Below are 22,098 nucleotides of genomic sequence, written 5' to 3'. Positions count from 1 at the left end.
TTAACTCCATCGCTGCTAAAGGAATTTTCCTCCTGTGCTGCCCCTCATTGAAATGGGTGTGGTTGTGACGGAACCATTCCATCATCAGCACAGCCCAACCGTGACTGATGACGGAATGGTTCTGTCACAAGCATCGAAGGGGTTAAAGAATATATGTTATGTCATGTTATGTTATTGCTATTTGTAAAGCGCAACTGTTACCAAAAAGGTGTCCTGGCGCTAGGAGAAGGCCTAAAGAGGAATCAAGCCAGACAGAGAGATTTGCACATCGGTGAAAAGCCACGTTTTTAGTGTCTTCCTGAAAGCAAGGAGGTTGGTCATGCTTCTTAAAGAAAGAGGAAGCGCATTCCAAGCCTTTGCTGCAATAACTGTGAAGCTTCTGTCCCCCCAGTTGGCCTTCTTCACCTTAGAAACTGTCACCAATTTGTCGTCAGAAGATTGTAACGTTCTAGTCGGGGTGTACCAGTAGGTGATTCACTTGAGGAATTCAGGCCCTATTCCATAAAGGGCCTTGAAAACTAAGCACAAGGCCTTGAATTGGGTGCGTTTCCTCACTGGCAGCCAGTGCAGGGCTTTGATTTGGGCAGAGATGGAATCAGACTGAGGTGTGCGAGTAAGTAATCTGGCTGCTGCGTTCTGAAGAACCTGCAGTTTGTTTAGTGATCCCTCATGTATTTTCAGATACAGACTTTGGGGAGTAATGGCAATATTTTTTTGCAAGATTTTCTGAATATAGGTGGTAGTGGAGACCACTTTATTAACCTGGCCCCTGCAGCTCAATTTCTCATCAATCCAGAAACTCAGGTTTTTCACTTTCCTAACTGGCGTGGGAAGCTGTCCCAGGTTTGCTGGCCAGCAGTCTGGCGTCCAGAGGTTTGGGTTGTTTCCAAACAACACCACCTCTGTTTTGTTGGACTTGAGTTTCAAACAGTTTTGGTCCATCCAACCCCCCACGGCACTCATACAATTTTGCAGCCTCAAGGATGTGCCGCCTGGAAGAAGGTTCACCACTATTTGGGTATCACCAGCATATGATATTAGTGTGAACCCAAATGATTCAATAAGGGGTTCCAGCGAGGAAACATAAATATTAAAAAGGGTCGGGCTCAACGATGAACCCTGCCTAACACCACAGTTTATATTTCAGGAAAACCTTTCCTTAAGTGGTCTTCTGAAGGGTGCTGCTCATGAAATGAACATATGAACAATGGCACCCTGTTCACATAATTCTATATAGATAGTGTTCCAGAGTGCACACTCTGTCAGGGAATTATTCCAACATTATTTAATTTTTTTAATATTTTGTTTCTAAATAGATAAGTAATTTAGAGCAGTGTTTAACAGGCTATGTTGGCATCATCTATGGTTCTCTTATCATGTGTGCTAATGTTCTTTAAATCTTTGTTAAATGTGTTACTTTGTATTCCATCCAAGGAAATCTCTTTAATGTTTTCACTCATTTTTATGTGAGTTAGGTTAGGCTACGTTATAGTGTTGTAGTAGTATTTGCCAGGTGGAAGCACCTAGAATCCAGTAAGTTATAACAGGCAGTTGTTTAACAGTAGATATTGCTATTCCAACCCTGTTAGTTAATACTAACTACCACATCCAAATAATGCAGTGTGGCATGTAGCATTTCTCCTACCAGGATGCAACAGCAGTCCTAGAAAGCTGCTGGCTGCTAGCAGTAGGGAATAGTTTCTCACTTGGGCAGCTAGTGGGACATCAAGGGCGTCCCATGCTTCGTTGAGAGGAGGGAGGAGTTTCTCACTTGGCCAGCTAGTGTGTGAAAGATAAAAACAATTAACTAGCTGCTGTGATGAATAGATTAATTAAACTGAACTATAGATTTGCATTAATTTCTGTGTAAATGCTGCTTAAAAATAATATGTACTCGCTTACCAGGCACAGCTCTACTACACAAGTAGTTAAAATACACTGTCTGAAATTCAGAAATAAACAAATGAATGGAAATATAATATGTATGTGTTAGTTGCTGGTCCTTGCTGAAATCTGAGAAATTGCTCTCTAGCCTTCAAATGTGTACAGCAGCCAGTTTCGTTTGTTGATTCTTAGACATAGCTCTCTGATCTGAGTATGTCAACTGAAGTCAAATTGTGCGTAAAACACAGAAAGAATGAACAGCTGCTGACTAAATCAAACAACGCTTCTTTGGCAAAAACAAGATAAAAGGCTTAGACTGTAGGTCAGGAGATAGTAGCTTAGAAGATTGACTAATGTTGGCATTGTCATGTGCATCACTACGATCAAGTGTAAGGCAAATGTAAAAGTAGTCATATTTAAGACATGTAACCATTCATTAGGCAAAGGTACACATTGGCATATTTGGGAAATGCTCAGCCACAGTGCTGATGTTAATCATTGACATGCCTGAAGGCTTCACAATTGTAAATACAGGCTGATTCTTCACTCTGTAATCAGATCACTCTGCAGTCTTCATTGCAAGCTGTCTCAACTGCAGTTCTTTGGCAAATAAATGCCTATCACTCTACAAGCTCTTGTGTGTGTTCATTCTTTGTTTATCTTTCACAATTGGGACATCAAGGGAGCTCAATGCTTCATTGAGAGGTGGCAGTAGTTTCCTAGTTGTTCTGCTAGTAAGACATCAAGGGCGCCCCATGGTTCATTGAGGAGAGAGAGTAGTTTCTCACTTGGCTAGCCAGTGGGACATCAAGCATGCCCCTACCTTCATTGAGAGAGGGGGTAGTTTCTCACTTGTCTAACTAGTAGGACATCAAGGGTGCCCCATAGTTCATTGAGGAGAGAGAGTAGTTTCTCACTTGGCCAGGTAGTGGGACATCAAGTGTGCCCCATGTTTCATTGAGAGGCGGGAGTAGTTTCTCACTTGACCAACTAGTGGGACATCAAAGGCACACCAAGCTTCATTGAGAGGATGCTTGTCAACTTTGTCAGCTAGGGGGCATCAACAACACATCATGCTTCATTGAGAGGTGGCAGTAGTTTCCTAGTTGTTCTGCTAGTAAGACATCAAGGGCGCCCCATGGTTCATTGAGGAGAGAGAGTAGTTTCTCACTTGGCTAGCCAGTGGGACATCAAGCATGCCCCTACCTTCATTGAGAGAGGGGGTAGTTTCTCACTTGTCTAACTAGTAGGACATCAAGGGTGCCCCATAGTTCATTGAGGAGAGAGAGTAGTTTCTCACTTGGCCAGGTAGTGGGACATCAAGTGTGCCCCATGTTTCATTGAGAGGCGGGAGTAGTTTCTCACTTGACCAACTAGTGGGACATCAAAGGCACGCTAAGCTTCATTGAGAGGATGAAGTAGACTCTTACTTTGTCAGCTAGGTGGCATCAACAACACATCATGCTTCATTGAGAGGAGGGAGTAGTTTGTCACTTGGACAAGTAGTGGGACATCTAAGGAGAATCCCAGGTTTATTGAGGGGGTAGTTTCTCTCTTGACCAGCCAGTGGTATGTCAAGGGCACCCCATTCTTCATTGGGTGGAGGAAGTTGTTTCTCACTGGGTCAGCTAGTGGGACATTAAGGGAACCCCAAGCTTCATTGAGAGGAGGGAGAAGCTTCTAACTTGTCTAGCAGGTGGGACATCAAGGGTGCCCCATGCTACATTGAGTGGTGGGAGTAGTATATCATTTGGCCAGATGGTGGGATGTGAAGGGAACCCCGTGCTTCATTGATAGGAGGAAGGACTTTCTCACTTTGCCAGCCAGTGGTATATCAAGGGTGCCCCAAGCTTCATTGAGAAGAAAGGAGTAGTTTCTCACTTGGTCAGCTAGTGAGACAGATAGGGTGCCCCCATACTTAATTGGGAGGAGGATTAGTTTCTCACTTGGCCAGCTAGTGTGACATCATGGGTGCCCCAATTCTTCATTCAGAGGAGGGATTAGTTTGTCACTTGGCCCGCTAGTGGACATCAAGGGCACTGCATGCTTCATTGGGAGTAGTTTCTCACTTGTCCAGCTAGTGGGACATCAAGAACGCCCCATGCTTCATTGTGAGGAGGGAGGAGCTTCTCATTTGGCCAGCTAATGGGACATCTCAGGCTCTCCATGCTTCACTGGGAGGAGGGAGGAGCTACTCACTTATCCAGCAGATGGGACATCTAGGGCACCCCCATGCTTCATCGGGAGGAAGGAGTAATTTTTCACTTGTCAATCTGGTAGGACATCAAGGGCACCCCCTGCTTCACTGGGAGTAGTTTCACACTTGTCCAGCTAGTGGGACATCAAGGGCGCTGCATGCTTCATTGGGAGAACAGAGTAGCTTTTCATTTGGGCTGCTAATGGGACATATAGGGCTTCCCAAGCTTCATTGGGAGTTTGGAGGAGTTTCTCACTTGGCCAACTAGTGGGATATCTAGTGAGGACACATGCTTCATTGGGAAGAGGGATTCGTTTTTTTACTTGGCCAGCTTGTGGGACATCAAGGACACCCCATGCTTCATTGAGAGAAGGGAGTAGATTCTCACTTGTCCAACTAGTGGGACATCAAAGATGCCACATGCTGCATTGAGAGGAGGTTGTAGTTTCTCAATTGGCCAGCCAGTGGGACATCAAGGGCTCCCCATGCTTCATTGAGAGGAGGGAGTATTTTCTCACTTGGCCAGCTAGTGGGATATCAAGGGTGCCGAATGCTTCATTGAGAGGAGGGAGCAGTTTCTCACTTGTCCAGCTAGTGGGACATCAAGGTCTCCCCATGCTTCATTGAGAGGAGGGAGTAGTCTCTCACTTTTCCAGCTAGTGGGACATTAAGGGCACCCCTTGCTTCATTGAGAAGAGGCAGTTGTTTCTCACCTGGTCAGCCAGCTGGACATCAAGGGCACCCCATGCTTCATTGAGAAGAAGAAGTAGTTTCTCACTTGGTCGGCTGGTGAGACATCTATGGTGCCCCATTCTTCTTTGGGAGGAGGAAGAGGTTTCTCTATTGGCCAGTTAGTGGGACATCAAAGGTGCCCCATGCTTCATTGAGAGGAGTTAGTTGTTTCGCACTAGGCCAGCTAGTGGGACATCAAGGCCACGTCATGCTACATTGAGAGGAAGGATTTGTTTTTCACTTGGGCAGCTAGTTGGACATCAAGGATTTCCCATGCTTCAGTGGGCGGAGAGAGTCGTTCCTCACTTGTACAGCTGGTGTGACATCTATGGTGCCCCATGAGGAGGAGGGAGCAGTTTCTCACTTTGCCACCTACTGGGACATCAAGGGCACCCCATTCATCATTGAGAGTAGGAAGTACTTTCTCACTTGGTCAGCTGGTGAGACATCTAGGGTGCCCCAATGCTTCATTTGGAGAAGAGAGTTGTTTCTCATTTGCCCAGCTAGTGGGACATCAATGGTGCCTCATGCTTCATTGAGAGGAAGGAGTAGTTTCTCACTTGGCCAGCCAGTGGTACATTAAGGGTGCCCCATGCTTCATTGGAAACAGGGGGAGTAGTTTCTCACTTTGTCAGCTGGTGAGGCCTCTAGAGCGCCCCAATGCTACATTGGGAGATGGGAGTAATTTCTCACTTGGCCAGCTAGTGTGAGAATGTAGATGTCCCCATGCGTCATTCAGAGGAGGGAGTAGTTTCCTCTTGACCATCTAGTGGGACATTAGGGTGTACAGTGCTTCATTGGAAGAAGAGATTAGTTTCTCACTTAGCCAGCTAGTGGATATCAAGGGCACCCATGCTTCATCTGGAGTAGTTTCTCACTTGGCCAGCTAGTGTGACCTCAAGGACACCACTTGCTTCCTTGGAAGCCGGGAGTAGCTTCTCATGTAGGCCTCTAATCAGACACCCAGGGCTCCCCATACTTCATTGGGAATTGGAAGGATGTTTCTCACTAGGCCAACTGGTGGGACATCTAGGGCGCCCCATGCTTCATTGGGAGGAGGGAATCTTGTTTCACTTGGCCAGCTAGTGGGATATCAAGGGTACCCGATGCTTCATTGAAATGAGGGAGTAGTTTCTCACTTAGTCATCTGTTGAGACATTTAGGGCACCCCAAGCCTCATTGGGAGAAGGGAGTAGTTTCTCATTTCCCCAGCTAGTGAGACCTCAGGGATGCCCCATGCTTTATTGAGAGGAGGGAATAGTTTCTCACTTGTTCAGCTATTGGGACATCAAGGGCGCCCCATGCCTAATTGAGAGGAGGGAGTCGATTCTCACTTGTCCAGATATTGGGCCAACAAGGGCGCCCGATGCTTCATTGAGAGGAAGGAGTCATTTCTCACTTTGCCAGCCAGTGGGACTTCAAGGGTGCCCAGTGCATCATGGAGAGGAGGGAGTAGTGTCTCACTTGGCCATTTAGTGGGACATCAAGGACACCCCATGCTTCATTGAGAGGGAGGAGTCGTTTCTCACTTTGCCAGCAAGTGGGAGAGCAAGGGTGCCCCATGCTTCATTGAGAGAAGTTAGTACTTTCTCCCTCGGTCAGATGGTGAGACATTTAGGGCACCCCCATGCTGCATTGGAAGGAGGGAGTAGTTTCTCTATTGGCCAGCTAGTGGGACATCAAAACCACTTCATGCTATATTGAGAGGAGGGACTAGTTTCTAACTTGGCCAGCCAGTGGGAACATCAAGGGCTCCCCATGCTTCATTGAGAGGAAGGAGTAGTTTCCCACTTTGCCAGCCAGTGGGGCATCAAGGGTGCCCCATGTTTTGGAGGGAGAAGGGAGTAGTTTCTCACTTGGCCAGCTAGTGGGACATCAAATGTGCCCCATGCTTCATTGGAAGGAGGGAGTTGTTTCTCACTTGGCCACCTACTGGGGGATCAAGAGTACCCCATGCTTCACTGATAGGAGATGCAGTTTTGTCACTTGGCCAGCCAGTGGGACATCAAGGGTGCCCCATGCTTCATTGAAAGGAGGAAGTATTTTCCCAGGTCTCCAGCTAGTGGGGCATTATGGGTGCCCCATGCTTCATTGAGAAGTAGGAGTTGTTTCTCACTTTTCCAGCTAGTGGGACATCAAGGGTGCCCTGTACTTCACTGGGAGGAGGGAGTAGTTTCTCACTTTGTCAGTCAGTGAGACATAAAGGGCACCTCATGTTTCATTGATAGTAGTTATTGCTTCATTCAGAGGATGAAGTAGTTTCTCACTAGGCCATCTAATGGGACATCAAGGCCTCTTCATACTTTATTGAGAGTAGGGAATAGTTGTTTACTTGGCCAGCTAGTGGGACATCAAGGGCACCCCATGCCTCATTGAGAGAAGGTTGTAGTTTCTCACTTGGCCAGCTAATGGGACATATAGGGCGCCCCATGCTTCAGAGGGAGGATGGATTAGTTTCTCACTTGGCCATTTAGAGGGACACAAGCTTATGAACGCTTTTCTCTCTTCTCATTGCATTGCAGATATTCCAGACATGACTACAATATTTCTGATGCAAACACTGATCTTGTTTCTACCAGTCTTATGTCAGTTATGTCTGACTTCCTAATGGATCTTGTTGGTGCCTCATCTCAGATAGCCCTCCAGTGGTGCAGAAAGAAACAATGCCTCCTACGGCAGGTAAGTCACTTGGGTTGTGGTATAGAACTATGATTGTGTCTCCCCAGGGACACTGCATTGGAGGATCCCCAATCTTTTAGTCGGATTCGTATTTAGTACTCTGCACTTGCAGGCTATTATAGCCATAGATGACACTGCACTGCTGTAGGAAGCTCACCCAGGCAATATCACAATGCATTGATTATAAAGCCAAAGTTATGGGAAAGCGGTATTGTGCACCAAAGATGGTAAGCAACCAGTGCTACAGACTAAGCCTTTACCAGATAGCCATTCAAGCATAGAAATACATGGATTACTCACCTCCCAAATGAAGCTGCAACAATGGCCAGAATCATATACTGATAGTGTTGAGAGTCCACTGTAAGCTCTTGGAATGTTTGACCTCTGATTCTATAAACCTAACCTCCGTTCATGGATCTTCCACCTTTGCTGTCACCAACTGCTACCTCTTCACCTTCCCCCCACAGTCCCGGGGACCTCTACCTCCCTGCGGAAAATTGACTGGAACACGGGGAACCACGCAGCCCTCCGTACCTCCGGGGACCGCCACTTTCCCTAGTCTATATGTAAAAATAATACGTTCAGGGCTCCAGCCCCCCCGCACAGCCCTGAGGACTGCCATCTCCCCAATGCAAATCTAAGTTGAATTATATACACCAACTCCCTGGACTTCATTTTTAATGGAAAGGGACTGCAGGATAGCCCTGGGGACCACCCCCCCAGGGCCAGCTCCAGCAATGTCCCGGGTGCCCACCCCTGGGACATTGAAGTTTGCTATGGCTTGGCTGAAGCACCGCTTCTGCCAAGCCGTAGCAGACTCTGGTCTGCTTCATGGAAGCAGAAGCATGGAAAATGCTCTAGCTTCCACGAACCGAAGCAGAATTACTTTTGGATGGGGAAAGCGGCATGTTTCAGCTCCCTCTGTCCAAAAGCAGTGCCGGCTCCCGCAGGAGACGGGGAGCGGGCAGGGACCGCGGGTCCTTGAGGCTCCCACCTGTGGTCTCCAACAAGTGTCACTGCCCGGGGATGGGGTCCCCTGTACTATATCAGCATGGGCAGGGAGCCGCGCTGGCCCCCTCCTCATTAAAAAAAAGAAGGCCTGGCCCCGGGGCAAAAATAGGCCTGGGGAGGGGGACACGAGTTCCCCTTACCCTTTAAAAAAGATAAATAAAGGCCTGGCCCTGGGAGATGGGGTCCACGGGGTCGAAATCGGCCTTAGGAGGGGGCCACGCTGCCCCCCTCCCCTTAAAAAAGAAGATTCAAATGAAGGGCATGCCCCAAGGGATGGGGACCCAGAGGCCAAAACTGGTCCAGGGAAAGGGGGCAGGCCCTGATGAATGTGGTCCCTGGGGCCATAATCGGCCCAGGCAGGGAGGCACAGTGGTCCCATTAAAAATAAGACTGGCCCCGGGGGATGGGGCCCCCAGAGCTGAAATCGGCTGAGGGAAGGGCCCCATTATGATGGCCATGATAGAAGTTTATCCCGGTTATCATTGGTATCCAGGACTCGAGGATCAGATTCTGATCCTTTTGGAACACCAAAAATACGTATGTTCCCTCTTCTATTACGGTCTTCCAATTCCGCGTTCTGTTTCTTGAGCTCACTGGTGACATTGAGGAGATGTTAGATTTATTTGGAAGCCTATCTTCAACATCGCTTCTTCTTTATTCTGCTTCACCGATTTTTGAATTCATAATGTTCATATCAGTGTGAATTGCTGTTAGTTCTAGTTACATTGAGTCTGTGTTTTTTGTTTCGTGGATTTTGCTAGGTCATGGACCTCTGCTAGTTTCTTTAATATCATGTCTATCGTGATGTTTAGGTCTGGCTTGGCCTTTATTGGTGAGTCAGAGGTGGTTGGTTGTGGGTTCACTTTCCTGTACAAGATCCGCTCTCCTTGTCTGCCATTTCGGGCAGAGCAGAGGTTAAGGCGGCTAGGGTAGTTGAAATAATTAGGCTCAGATCTTCTTTTGATGATCTATAAATCTCAGATTTTAAGTTTGTCTATAGTTGCCAGACTTTACGTTGTCAATGTTAGCTTACAGGCTCAGTTAGGACACAGTTCACTGACTCAGTTAGGACTCAGTTAGGATGATGAATGCAAGGTCGTGGTATCGTGCCACAGCTGGGTAGACATTGTTGGGGGTTGCTGGATGGACGCTTTTAGGTGTAGTGAAGTAATAAATAGTGAAGCGCTGACGACTTGATTAATAGCCTTTTTCCTATGGCGCTGTTAGATCATCCAACATGACTTATATGCCAACCATGTGCTTGAGGGTCGCGTGGGATTTGAAAACACAGAGGCGCAATTGCACGGTGTAGTCTGGTTATGGACAGGTGCAGGAACACTGGTAAAGAGCACTGAACCTCAGGGAACTTGATTGGAATATCTGACCAGCAACGAAACATGTGTTGGCTAGCATTATGAGGAAATTCGAATTTGAGGGTGTTGGTAGGGCAGACATCATATTACTATGTTACCAATAAATAATTAGGTAGAAATTAAGACACAAAAAGTACCTGCTGTTACAAGATCTTTTCTTCTTGTGGTGGTCCCACGTGTTGTGAATGCAGAGGTTGTGGTTCGAGATGTTTGAGAGCTGGTGGAGGATTGTATTGTTGAGTTGATTCCTGTTAAAAGAAGATACATACAATGTCAGTGGTACCAAGGAAGGCAGGTTGCAACACTAACTACCTCTACTTGTAACATTAGAATTACTAAATAATAAACCCGTAGCCCCCATGAGGTTGACAGATGTATTAGCTCAACACTAAAGGACAAATCCTCACTAAAGGGCGAGTCGTATCAGTGTGACAGGTACCTCCAAAGTAACATGTCAATAATGTTTTAAATCTTGAATGTCTTAAGGATACTTTGACCTTTGATTCTGTTTGTGATTCATGCCTCTAAACATATCCCTACCCCGCTATGGACCTCTGACCCTTTCATCGTTTGTTTTTTATGTCTCCGCCTAGAGATGGGTGCAGAGGCGTGGGCCTGCTGAGGTGAGGCAGCTACTGGTCTGCTCTTCCTTGCCACAGGTAGAGGACTTTGTAATATAAAGACAGACAATGATCAGCGGTGTAGCCTAGTCAGTAATATTGGGGGGGGGGGGGGGGGAAAGACTGAGACTTCTCAACAAGCAACGTAGTACACCCAACTAAAAAAAGAGAATGGATAGCCTGGGGCATGGTTTGCACTGGCACTGAATTAGTAGAATTTGTCATTTGGAAAAGTGAGGAATATTCTTGGTAGCATTAATAGATGTTTATATACAACTGTGAGTTGGTATGGTTGATAAGGCAGCTATGGACATCAATCATCAAATCAATGCCCTCTTCAACCTGTCTTTAGAATGTGGAAAAGTGCTTCTTAGTTGGAAAAAGTCATTGGTGGTACCCTTTTTAAAAAAGGTTACTGCCGACCACTGTACCTTGAGCATCTACAGGGCCATCTTTCTCCTTCCACATCTAGCAAAGATGTTGGAATCCCTGGTGAACTGTCTGTGGACCAGGTATGTGGATAAGAACAATATTCTACATCCTACCCAGTCGGGCTTCCGCTCTGGCTTTAGTACTGAAGGCAAACTTGACTCAGGGCAAAAAGTGATGGTCATAGCATTAGAGTTCGCAACTTCATTCTAAGCAGTGTCACACAAGATCCATGCACTAAAGTTGGAGCAGGTAGGAAATACTTGGTGTACTTTGAAATTGCTTTGTTTATATTTAGCTGATAGACAGCACGTCCCAGTTTAGACCCATTAGCTGTGGTCTTGCTCAATGTGCAGCATTAAGCCCCACCATTCTCAAATGTTATCTTTATCCTTTAGCCACAATTGCACAAAGGTTGCTCACAGTTCAGGTACGAACAATGCTGGGTATGCTGAAGATACACAACGTGTGCTAGCTTTTCGTCAGCTCAATGAAACTGTGGTTGATGATTGACAAGCTTGAGATAAAATCTAGAGAAATAACACTTGAAATATATATATTTTTTTACTTTTGTTGTTAAAGTTAAACATTTGTAATTTACCCACTTAGGTCATACTGCTGGTAGGTATGCTCACACACTGCAGCAGTCCTGCTGAGCTAAACACCTCATAAAGTACAGTATTACCATACTCTTTTTTTCCAGCATTGGAAGGATAAAATGCAGTGTTGGTCCAAACGGAATCTCAAGCTAATTGTTACCCAGATGCTAAATAATCTATTTATCAATTTGCAAGATTGTTTCACCCGGTAAATATTTTTTAATTGAATTTGTGTTTGTATCTTGAAACCCACATACCTATAAAAAAGATAGTGGGATATTCACAAGAACAATAACAATAAGAAGTTATAACTGCCCAAGAGTAGCCTAACGCAACTCTCAACATCGCAGCTCATCACGGGAAAAGATTGCTGTGCCAACCAAGTATTCACAATGTTGTGGTACCATGCGATAGTCACTAGATGACGCGTTAAATGGCCGCGCAAAAATCAATGCCATGCCGCAAAAAAGCGAAACGCGTACGATAAAAATCATGCGATGAGGCCAATCACGGTTCCAAAAGTTGCAAAAAAACAAAAAAAACAGCCACAGGCCTGCTAATCCGACGCGTCTTGCGGGAAAATGCACCATAAAAACCACAGAAACAACACACCAGAAACAAGCCAAAGCACGTAGCAACATGGATGCACCCTGACCAAGAATAAGGTAGACTAAAATCGGGTTCTTTTCTCTGCTCCTCTTATAGCATGGAATTACCACGGAGGCCAAGCATGATAATATTCGTAATTAGGTAATTGTCTACAGACATCGATTGGGATTTGTTTCTACCTTGCGTGTTTTAGTATACATTTATATCTGTGCTTACTATTATATATGCTTTAGATCCCACTATCTGTGGATTCTAACTAGATAAACGCAACAAAATGTATCCCGGTACTATAGTTTCATAAACGACGACATCAGACTTTCTTCCATGCCTGCCTTCAACTAATAGCAAAATAATTCTTTATTAAAGGTGGGTTATCTTGAGCAATTCAGCTCTAATAAAATATATTCCTGTAGGAGGTTTTTAAGAATGTTTCAGTTTTAAAGTAACTCTCATTTTGTTCTCGGTTTGCCTTCTTGAATTTTCTTTACAGCTTTGTTCCACATTGATCTTTCAAGAACTTGAAGGCTGAACTCGTCACTATAAGAAATCTGGTAATTATTCCATTGTTTAAAATAGGGTGCAGTATTTATGGCAATATGACGTGGGCAATCTCTGAGTTCAAAAAATACGTTTTAAATATAAATATAAAATGACATACTTTTTAGTATAATTAATTCCAGTAATATTCACGTAATTTGTTCTATTTGAAGGAGCAAAGTTAGGAATAAAATAGCTTTTATTTTTAAAAATAGGACAAGTACTAATCCTGTAACCTATTTTAAACTTCCATTGCTAACAGAGAAGGAAGATTGAAAAATAATTTCCTCCCAGACTTGCTATTACCTATATCACGAAGTCAGACGGTATCCAAAAAACCTATGCCCTGAGAAATGAAGTAAGTAAAAGTAAAGGGTATTGAGTAAATAATGAGATTAAGAAAATCCATGCTTTGATTAAGACTTGTTACCTTGATTCCTCTATTTATTTCAGATAAAATTTATCATCAAATATAACCTGGAAGTATATACAATAAATCCTTTTTGTCTAGCCATTATCGAATATCTTTGAGTGGTTGCATATGTAAGTATCTAAGATAATGTATCTATATTTCCATCATCTTTAATAAGGTTTAGCTTATATCAATATAGGTACTACCTGGTTTTGTATCAGAATGAGCACTGAAGTACACTACTCATAAGTCTTGTATTGTTATTGAGTCACACTTGTTCATGAATGGGTGAATACCCAATTTCCATGTTGTTTATTTATGAGTTCTATTGTCAAATTATTGGTATACACACTCTTAGAGGAATTTTGTGTTGCCTCTCTACCCCCTTGTCTACTATGACGATGTCAAAACAATTATGTGGATTATTAGAAGTATTGTTAGTTAAATAACTGTATTTTATCAGGTATTTTTCTTTACCTAGGTAATTAAGTGGCTTGTCCTGAAGAAGGCGCTGGTTCGCCGAAACACGCGTCAAATTTACCATTGTGCCACATTGTGTATTTAAATTTCTTGTTTTTCTTAAACAATTTTCCTCTCATATTGTTTTTTTCATTGTCATCTATTGTATAGTTTGACAATTTTTATTTGTTTTATTAAAAAAGCAATTTTTGCTAATTTTTAAAACAAACACCTTGATGTAATGACAATAAATGCTGAACTCTAAATCTTGGAAATGGTCTTTCTCCCATCTATCATTGAATAGACAAGTAAATATAATTGCCTAGGTTTTCTCTTTCACATATATACTTATCCCTGACCTAGGAATTGAAATATCTATTGTTCGGGGGTCCTTGTTGTATACGCTGTTTGCACCCTGACCAAGCGCAGAGGTCAACGCGAACTCTACAACCCTAACAAACAACCACCAAGGAACAACTGGGTTGGGGAAGGCCAAGGAGAAGAGGGAGAGGAAGACGGGGTGCAGACCGCAGGAAAACAAGACCAGCGTCACGGAGGCGACAGAACACTACCTGCAACTGACCCACAAGCAGACCACCTGGAATGCAGTCGGAGTGCGGAGGATGCCAATCGAGGAAACTAGGAGGCCACGGCATGACGTGACAACCTAAACCTGGATCAAGACCACTGCCAACTGGAAGGCAGCAATGGTGACAGGAGGTGGCAGTCCAGCAACACAGGAGGAGCTGGAGGAAACCAAGGCCACAGTCAGCAGTGTGGAGATGGTGTAAGGAGTAGGGAGTAGGGACACAGCTCGAGAGGACCTGACAACAGCAACAGGGAAAGTAACGGACAGGGACTGGGTGGACGGGGAGATGTGCACAATGGCACACTTGCACAATGAGGTATAGCACACTGCACATGCACAATTACCCAGGATCATGTCCCTCATCCCCTTGGCATACTGCAGCACACACACATAACAAGAACAGCACACCCACATTGACGACAACATGGTAAAATTTGCATAGCCAACACTGCAGAACAGAAGACACAACTGGCTCTGCACATGCACAGAAACATGCCTACTACATCTGACAGAGCTGGAAACTGTGAAATGGAAATGTGCGCGTACAACCTCACATTTGTCATGTAGTCCAAATGTACACTGTCCCGCAAAACAATCCAGCACCTCACAAACAGTCACATTGCCACACAGTCTGCATGTAAACCAGAACAATGCACCAACATACATGTCAACACAGTGTCAACATGCATCTCTCCTTCACATTGCAGAGGGGCACACAACATCTCCAGCAGAGCACAGAAGACAACACATCTGTGATATCAGAGAGGACCACCACATCGTTGATACTGTTGCCCCACAACAGCCCATGGATATCCCCATGCAACCCACCACCAGGACCAGGACAGGCAAGCTACTCAGAGGAGAACACAGCCCCTGCAACAGACCACACAGCAGGAAGCACCCACAAGCACAGTTGGCTCACGACAATTCACCCGCCCACATATGGAATCCCAATGCCATGTGTCAGCACGATCAAAGGAGGTGGCCAACAGGTGGCCAACACATCATTTGGTGTCTATCTTCCTTGGGGACCATCCACACCCCATAAGGGATACCCACGCTGCCATAGAGACACATCCAGATGTACATTCACAGTACAGAGCCACGCCCTGGGGAGCGCAAATAGCAGTCACACATCCATGTTGGCATGGCGTACAACGGACCTGGCCACTCCCCTTATGAATTGAGTGGGTTACGACAGCTACATGTCCAAGTTCTAACCCACTGCCTGCGGTGACATGTCTGCATCCGATGTACACAGCACAATCTAATGTTGTAGGGCCCAGGGCCCTCATGCATACAAGACCACAGGGACACACATAGACATTATGTTGTACTGGCTACAGGCACGTGCGCCCGGCCCTTTTATTGACAGGGCCACATGTACAGTGATGCCTGTGCTGGATGTGTGTGGGGTGAGTGGAAGCCAACCCGCACGGAGTGCTTGGTGCTGGCAACCACTTGAACAGTGGACAACAGTGCAATGAAAACTGAAAACACTTGCATGACAGAGTCAACTGCTGAGCAACATGGAGGGAGCCGGAGAAAATCCTGAGGTAACACAACATGCAAACAGAAGTGTCAGTGAGTTGCAGTGCACTACAGCTGAGCTCCCCCATGTGAAGAAAAAGTCTCGGAATGTGTCCCTTGGTGACATTCCTTTTTAAAAAAAAATATTTTATTAGATTTTTTTATCCCATTTTATGCAAGAAAGGCAGAGTAGAAAATGACAAATGTTACAAAAGAAAGAAAATAAACATGTTACACTACACTGCAAGCACAACAAAGATATAAAAGCATGTACAAAAAAGACAAACAGTTTCCCTTATATCCAGTCCGTGCCTGGGGCCCAAATCTTAATGCCAGTGGTCCTCTTTTTCTGACCCTTGGTCCTATATAGAGCCAACATTGCTAAAAGACAAGCACGCCATGAAAAAAAAGAGGTGAACAGGGCTAATCCAATCATACATGATATATGTGTGCACTATAGCCATACAAATAAAAATAAAGCTTTTTCTAGACTCAGAAAGTGTATTAGAACATACATCTGAAGTTACACCTATCAACACCAATTCCCCAGTTATGGTTACCGGTATACCCAATAATGATCCCAAAAATAATTTGATAGTGAGAAATAAGTCAACTAATTTTGGACAAGCAAAAAACATATGCACAGCATCAGCAGCAGCTTCACCACATCTGCTACTCGTAGTCCCAATCGTCTTCCCCATTTGGATATCTTACTGGGCGTAAAATACAGAGCGTATAGAGCCAGGTAATGTTGGGTGCGCATCCTTCCTGTCAACAGAACTCTGTTTGCTAAACTTATTGATTCCTCCATATTGACTATGTTGATACCCAACTTTGTTGCCCATTTATTTTGATAATACTCTAAATCATCAGGAAGTGACAAAATAAGATGTTTATAGAATTGCCCTATCAGTGTTTTTCTAGACATACTCTCAATAAGAGGAATTCTCCACCGAATTGGAATTCCACCTGGGGGCATAGAGTGTTGAGGTAACTACGGATCTGTAGAAACTTAAAGAAATATTTTGACATCCCAAATTTATTCTGCATCTCAGCAAAAGAGGCGAAGTATCCGTCTTGCAATAAATCACCCAGGCACTGGATTCCATTAGAACGCCACCTATTAGTAATAGAGTCTCGAAAAATTACAGGGAGGATGTCTGGTACTGCAAAAGGTGTATAAGCAGTGATCTTTGACAAGCCAAGCTGGCACTTAACATGTCTCCATACCATATAAACTGATTCAAGATCTTAAATTTAGTTTTGTTAAAGCAGCTGGGTTCCATCAATTTGAATAAACAACCCCTACACCCCTCCTCAAAGTCCGAATTCATAACTTGTGCGGTATACCCCAACCACCCCGATCTTTCGGAAGAATCATCTTTTTATACGCCCGTCTCTGATGTTTATAGCCCCACAAAAATCTTGCTGACATCCTTTCTAACTGCTTGAAGCAGCTAGGAGGAAACTCAAGCGGTATAGTTCGGAACATATAAAGAAGCTTGGGTAATACCGACATTTTTAAAACATTGGCACACCCATAGAGAGATAAATGAAGATGGTCTATTCTCTCCAAAATTTAATTGGCTTTTTTCAGAACTGTATTTATATTTAGATGAGGGATATTGGACAGTGGCAATGAGATTTTATTACCTAAATAGGTGACTTCTGTAAAAGTTCTAATATGCACCGGGGGGGTCCTGACCAACATGGAAGATTTGAGTCTTAGAGATATTCAATTTGTACCCCGAAAAAGATCCAAACTGGGCTGCTAGATCCTCTATTTCTGGTACCACCCTATTGAAATCGTGGTTACCATGATGATATCATCTGCATAAGCGAGAGCTCTATAATCCACGTGGGAAACTTGAACCGGTTTAATATTTTCTGCATTGATTTAACATATTCAAAAACAAATCAATATATAAAGCAAATAAAAGCGAGGAACAAGGACACCCTTGCCATGCTCCACGAAAAAAGGGGCAGATTCCTGGCCGGCCAACCTGATGGAGGCTGTTGGAGAGAAGTAAAGAGCCTTGAGAGCAGAAATCATCTTTGGACCAAAACCCTTCTGATAAAGAAGATCCCACAGATATTGTCAGGCTACCCTGTTGAATGCCTTTTCGGCCCAGTCAACGAGAGCAATAAGACGACGGACATGGTCAGTGGTATCACGGTTCGGAATAAATCTGTGTTGGAATTGGGACACAATAGATGGAATCATGCCAGATATCCGTGAGGCTAAGATATTTGAATAAATCTTGCTATCGGCATTGATTAATGATATGGGCCGATAGGAGGCAGGCAGCAAAGGTGGTTTATCTTTTTTTAGAAAAGCTATAATCGTCGAGTGCCGCCAGGATCCCGGGGCATTACCCTTCTGTGCTTCCAAAAAAGTTAGCATCAGAACTTCCTTCAGAAGGTGCCCAAACATCCAGACGAACTCTAAGGGAATGCCATCTGGGCCCACCGCCTTGCCTAGAGCGAGTGAGAGGATAGCAGCCTCAGTTTCTTCCCATGTTAGATCTCCCTCGATCTGTGAGCTGATCTAGCGTTAACGTGGATATACCAGTACTAGCAGTAAAATCCAGAAAAGAATCTGAGGTATAACCTCTTATCTCATCTTTATATTGTTTGCTATAGAATTGATGGAAAACTTCCAAGACTTCTTCTGATTTTTCATGACTTTGCCCTACCTCATCCTGAATGCTATCTATGTGATTAGCAACCTCTTTTTGTCGTATCTTTTTAGCTAATATATGGGCAGTATTTTCTCCCACATCGTAGACCTGCGAACAATGGACTGCTATTTGTGCCGCTAGTTTCCTGGCAAAGTTTTCATAGAGCCTCGACTTTTGAATAGCCAGCTCCATCAATACTTGCTCTGTTTCTTGGTAAGAATTAACGGCCGTTATAAGTTTGAATTCAAGTCATTGCAATTTCTTAAACTCAGCTGCCAATAGCTCTCGGTTTTTCCGTTGGTTGTAATTGAATAAGACAGCGTCTCCCCCGTACCCCTGACTTAAAAGCATCCCAAACAATGTATGCAGAGGTAGATCCAAGGTTGAAGTAAAAAAATTCAATGATCCACTTCCCCACATGTTCAATATACAGTGGGTCCACTAGTAAATTCCGCTCAAGTGCCCAAGGCCGACCAGGAGAACTAACACTTACATCTAGTTCTAACGTAATAGGGTTATGGTCCGAAATTATTTTAGGGAGAATATAGTACCTGGAATTCTTGACATAACTAGAGGTGATAAAAAAATAGTCTAACTGAACATATGTCTGATGCGGGGCAGAAAAAAAGTATAACCAGGAGCACCCAAACCTTTATCATAACCTACATCCGCTAAACCAAATTCTTTAATTAGCCCTCTTATAGCTTTATAAACTTTCCTTTTTTTGCCTGGATACATGAGATCACTCAAACTGCCCATCCAAGTGAAGATTAAAGTCTCCACATAACATTATAGGAGCGGCCATCCAGCAAGTTCAATGCTCAGGTAGTTCAGCATCTCTGGGTCATCTAAATTAGGACCATAGACAGCGCAAATAGTCCAAGAAAGGCCTTCAAATTAAATCTCACAGATCACCCAACGACCATAAGAGTCAGCTTTTACCGTTTACAGGTCCCCCTCCCCCGTCTTTTCAAGATGGCGACACCTCTTGTGGTAGTACATTGTCATGTGCATCCCACAATTTCCATATCTAAATCATTTAACCAGTGCCTATTATTCCAGGATAAATGTGTTTCTTGTAAGCACAATAAATCCACCTTCATAGAATGAAGAATTTGGGCTTCTATTCCTCTTTTCTATTTGTCATTCAACCCACAGATATTCCAGAAACAGATCCTTAATTTAGCCATTATCATCCACCAAATAGCTTTCTAAGACTAATATGTAATACAAGAAAACTTCTCTTGAAACAGTCATTATTACAACAGACATATCAACAAATGCAATGAGAAACCATTTAATTAACAGATTACAACCTTTCATTGCATTTAGAGAAACTACTCTGCTCTTTCTTTCCCCAATTCCCCCTCTACTCCACCCTCAACCCACCTTCACCCACCCAGACACCCATCCAAATGAGGAAGAGGGACTGAACGGGACTGAACAGTCCCTTTGAGTGATGGAAAGGGAGGCAGGATGCGTCTCACCGGTCGCACCTGACCCTTTGACGGCAAAAAAAACAAAGAGAACGCAAAGTGAAAACGCCGGAAAAAACCCCCACAAAAAACATCTATAACTATATTATCTTTAGAGGTATAAGTTGACAAAGTTGCCATCTCTGCTGCACTGTGGCCTGACAATAATCAGGATGAACAAAAAAATTCAACCCCATTCCCCTTTCTCTGCGATCAGGCCTAGCTAGGTCATACAAAGCTTTGCGTGATAGAAAGTTATTTAGACATATTAGTATTGCTCTAGGCTTGACAGTTGTGGTCCCTCTAAAGTTCTTCTGCCGAAAAGGCAATCGGTGAGCCCTCTGCAGTTCTATTTTCCTCTGCCACTGGGTCAACTCGGGGAAAGCTTCTGTAAACAGTCTAATGATGAATTGACAAATATTACTGCCTTCACTTCCTTCCGGAATGCCTAGAATGTGCAAGTTTTTTCTCCTAGATCTGTTCTCTAAATCAATTAATTTCCAATTATTATCTTCACGCAATGCAGCCAGGGAAGAGATGTTAGTTTTATGCTGCACCCTTTCATCATCAATCACAGAGATTCTTCCTTCTGCCTCCCCTACCCTGGATGCCACCTCTATACAAGTCTTAGCGACACGCTCCTTGCGTTCGCAAGTTCTCTGCCTTCGTCTCCTCCCGATGCTGTAGCATTGCTTGATAGATAGTATTTAATGTAACTTCGGGCTCTTTGTATCCCTCCGCCAAATCCCTGGCCCTAATAGATTCATTAAAAAGTATGCCAGTTTGGCCCAATGTAGGGGATCCTTCATTCTCTACTCTACTTCTGGGAGGTGAGTTGGACCTATCTCTAGACTCAGTAATTTTTCGTACAGTATTCTCCTCTTTGCCCTATTATTCCCTTCTTAATGGAGTGATATCAGTGTCCTTCGGTAGCGCTGAGCTCGTCAGATTGGTCAAGCTTCTATCATCTGGCCAATCCAGGCTCTCGGACTCAAAGGCATTGGAGAGATCCGACATAGAGTAAAAATTGCAGGCAGAGTCAATAGAATCCACGTCACCAACTAATTCAGTTACTTCATTTGGTCCTGTAACTGCACCTCCCTTAATTACTTCCAAGGATTTGTCTGGTTTGCCCGATTTTGTCGATAAAGCAGGGACTGGTATTAAACTAGCTGACTGGTAGGCTGTAGTTCCTCCCGGTATGGCGCTTATGTTGGTATCCACAGTGTTGCAGGTTATATTGGTTAACACTGGTGTGGGAGGGGTCTCTGATACTTTTACCGGGACCGCGGCTTTAGACGTCTCAACCTCAGACCGTAAAGGGGGTTTAATATAGTCTTTTTGAATTTCAATTCCCACACCAGCAATTGGACCAGCAGTCGAACACGCACTAGTGCTCTGCAAAGCGTTTGTATCAACCGGAGATTGATTCGTACCATTGAGTTCGGTCCTTTTTTTAAAGATTCCCGGAATTTTGGCAGTTCCTCCGGTTCCTCCGGTTTCATCCAATTTTCCGGTAGCGGACAAAGAAATAGACGGTGACCCTTGTACATACGTTGTAGGCTGGCAAGCATCACTTGTTCCACTAGTGCTATCAAGCATTTTCTGCAATCATAGGAAAACAAGCCGTCCGGTAAGGCAGGCGTGGTTATCGGCTAGAGGCATTCAGAGCCGCTCACTCGGACGCGTCGGCATCCACCATGTTGCCTCCACCCCTTCGAGACATTCCTGATGCAGATGCAGTGTGGTGTGTTAGACCTGCATCATCTTCCTCATCCGCGTCCCAGGTCTCCCACACTGCTTAAGGTGACATTGCTGTGCAACCTCTCTCAACACAAAATTCAATCAGTAACTGACGATGGCTTGTGGTGCACTGAGCCAGTGGCACCTGGAATGCAGAGTAAGGTTTCCGACTGATGATGAAATCCTCGACAGGTGTGAGCAACTCTATATGTCCATAAAGACCACAGTTGCGACTCTGGCAGATTTTGGTTAGAGCTGGTTCTGGCATGGGTGGCGTGTGCCTCCTGCGGTGATGCGATGTCGGGCCGGTCAGGCCTCGATTTGAAGCGTGAGCCCTGGTGGACTGCAGTTGAGGCCAGAGGCAGCGGACAGCAATGGCCCACACCCACCTGTTGTTGGCTCGCAATGCACAGAGTTAGTGACACCAGGACAGTTGTCGGTAGTGTTCGATCACCTCCGTAATGATTATCCTGTTCCCTCTGAACTGCAACACAGCATCATCTTACACCTCTCCTTGCATGCGATGATATGTATTCTGC

At 44.5% G+C, this 22,098-nt stretch overlaps 1 protein-coding gene across 1 annotated transcript in view; it reads right to left on the bottom strand.

Annotated features, from left to right (window-relative positions):
* The window catches only part of LOC147665061 (IgGFc-binding protein-like), a 58,612-nt gene that overhangs the window by 14,624 nt on the left and 21,890 nt on the right, over nt 1-22,098 (bottom strand). Inside the window, exon 2 of the mRNA XM_086949782.1 lies at nt 10,014-10,124. Within this exon, the coding sequence (XP_086805908.1) occupies nt 10,014-10,124 (111 nt within the window). The remainder of the gene's footprint in view (nt 1-10,013; nt 10,125-22,098) is intronic.

The sequence above is a fragment of the Lissotriton vulgaris genome, unplaced genomic scaffold, assembly GCF_964263255.1.
Source record: "Lissotriton vulgaris unplaced genomic scaffold, aLisVul1.2 SCAFFOLD_1725, whole genome shotgun sequence".
In the NCBI taxonomy this organism is placed as follows: Eukaryota; Metazoa; Chordata; class Amphibia; order Caudata; family Salamandridae; genus Lissotriton; species Lissotriton vulgaris.
Note: the sequence above shows the minus strand (reverse complement) of the source record. Positions and strands in the feature narration are given on the sequence as shown.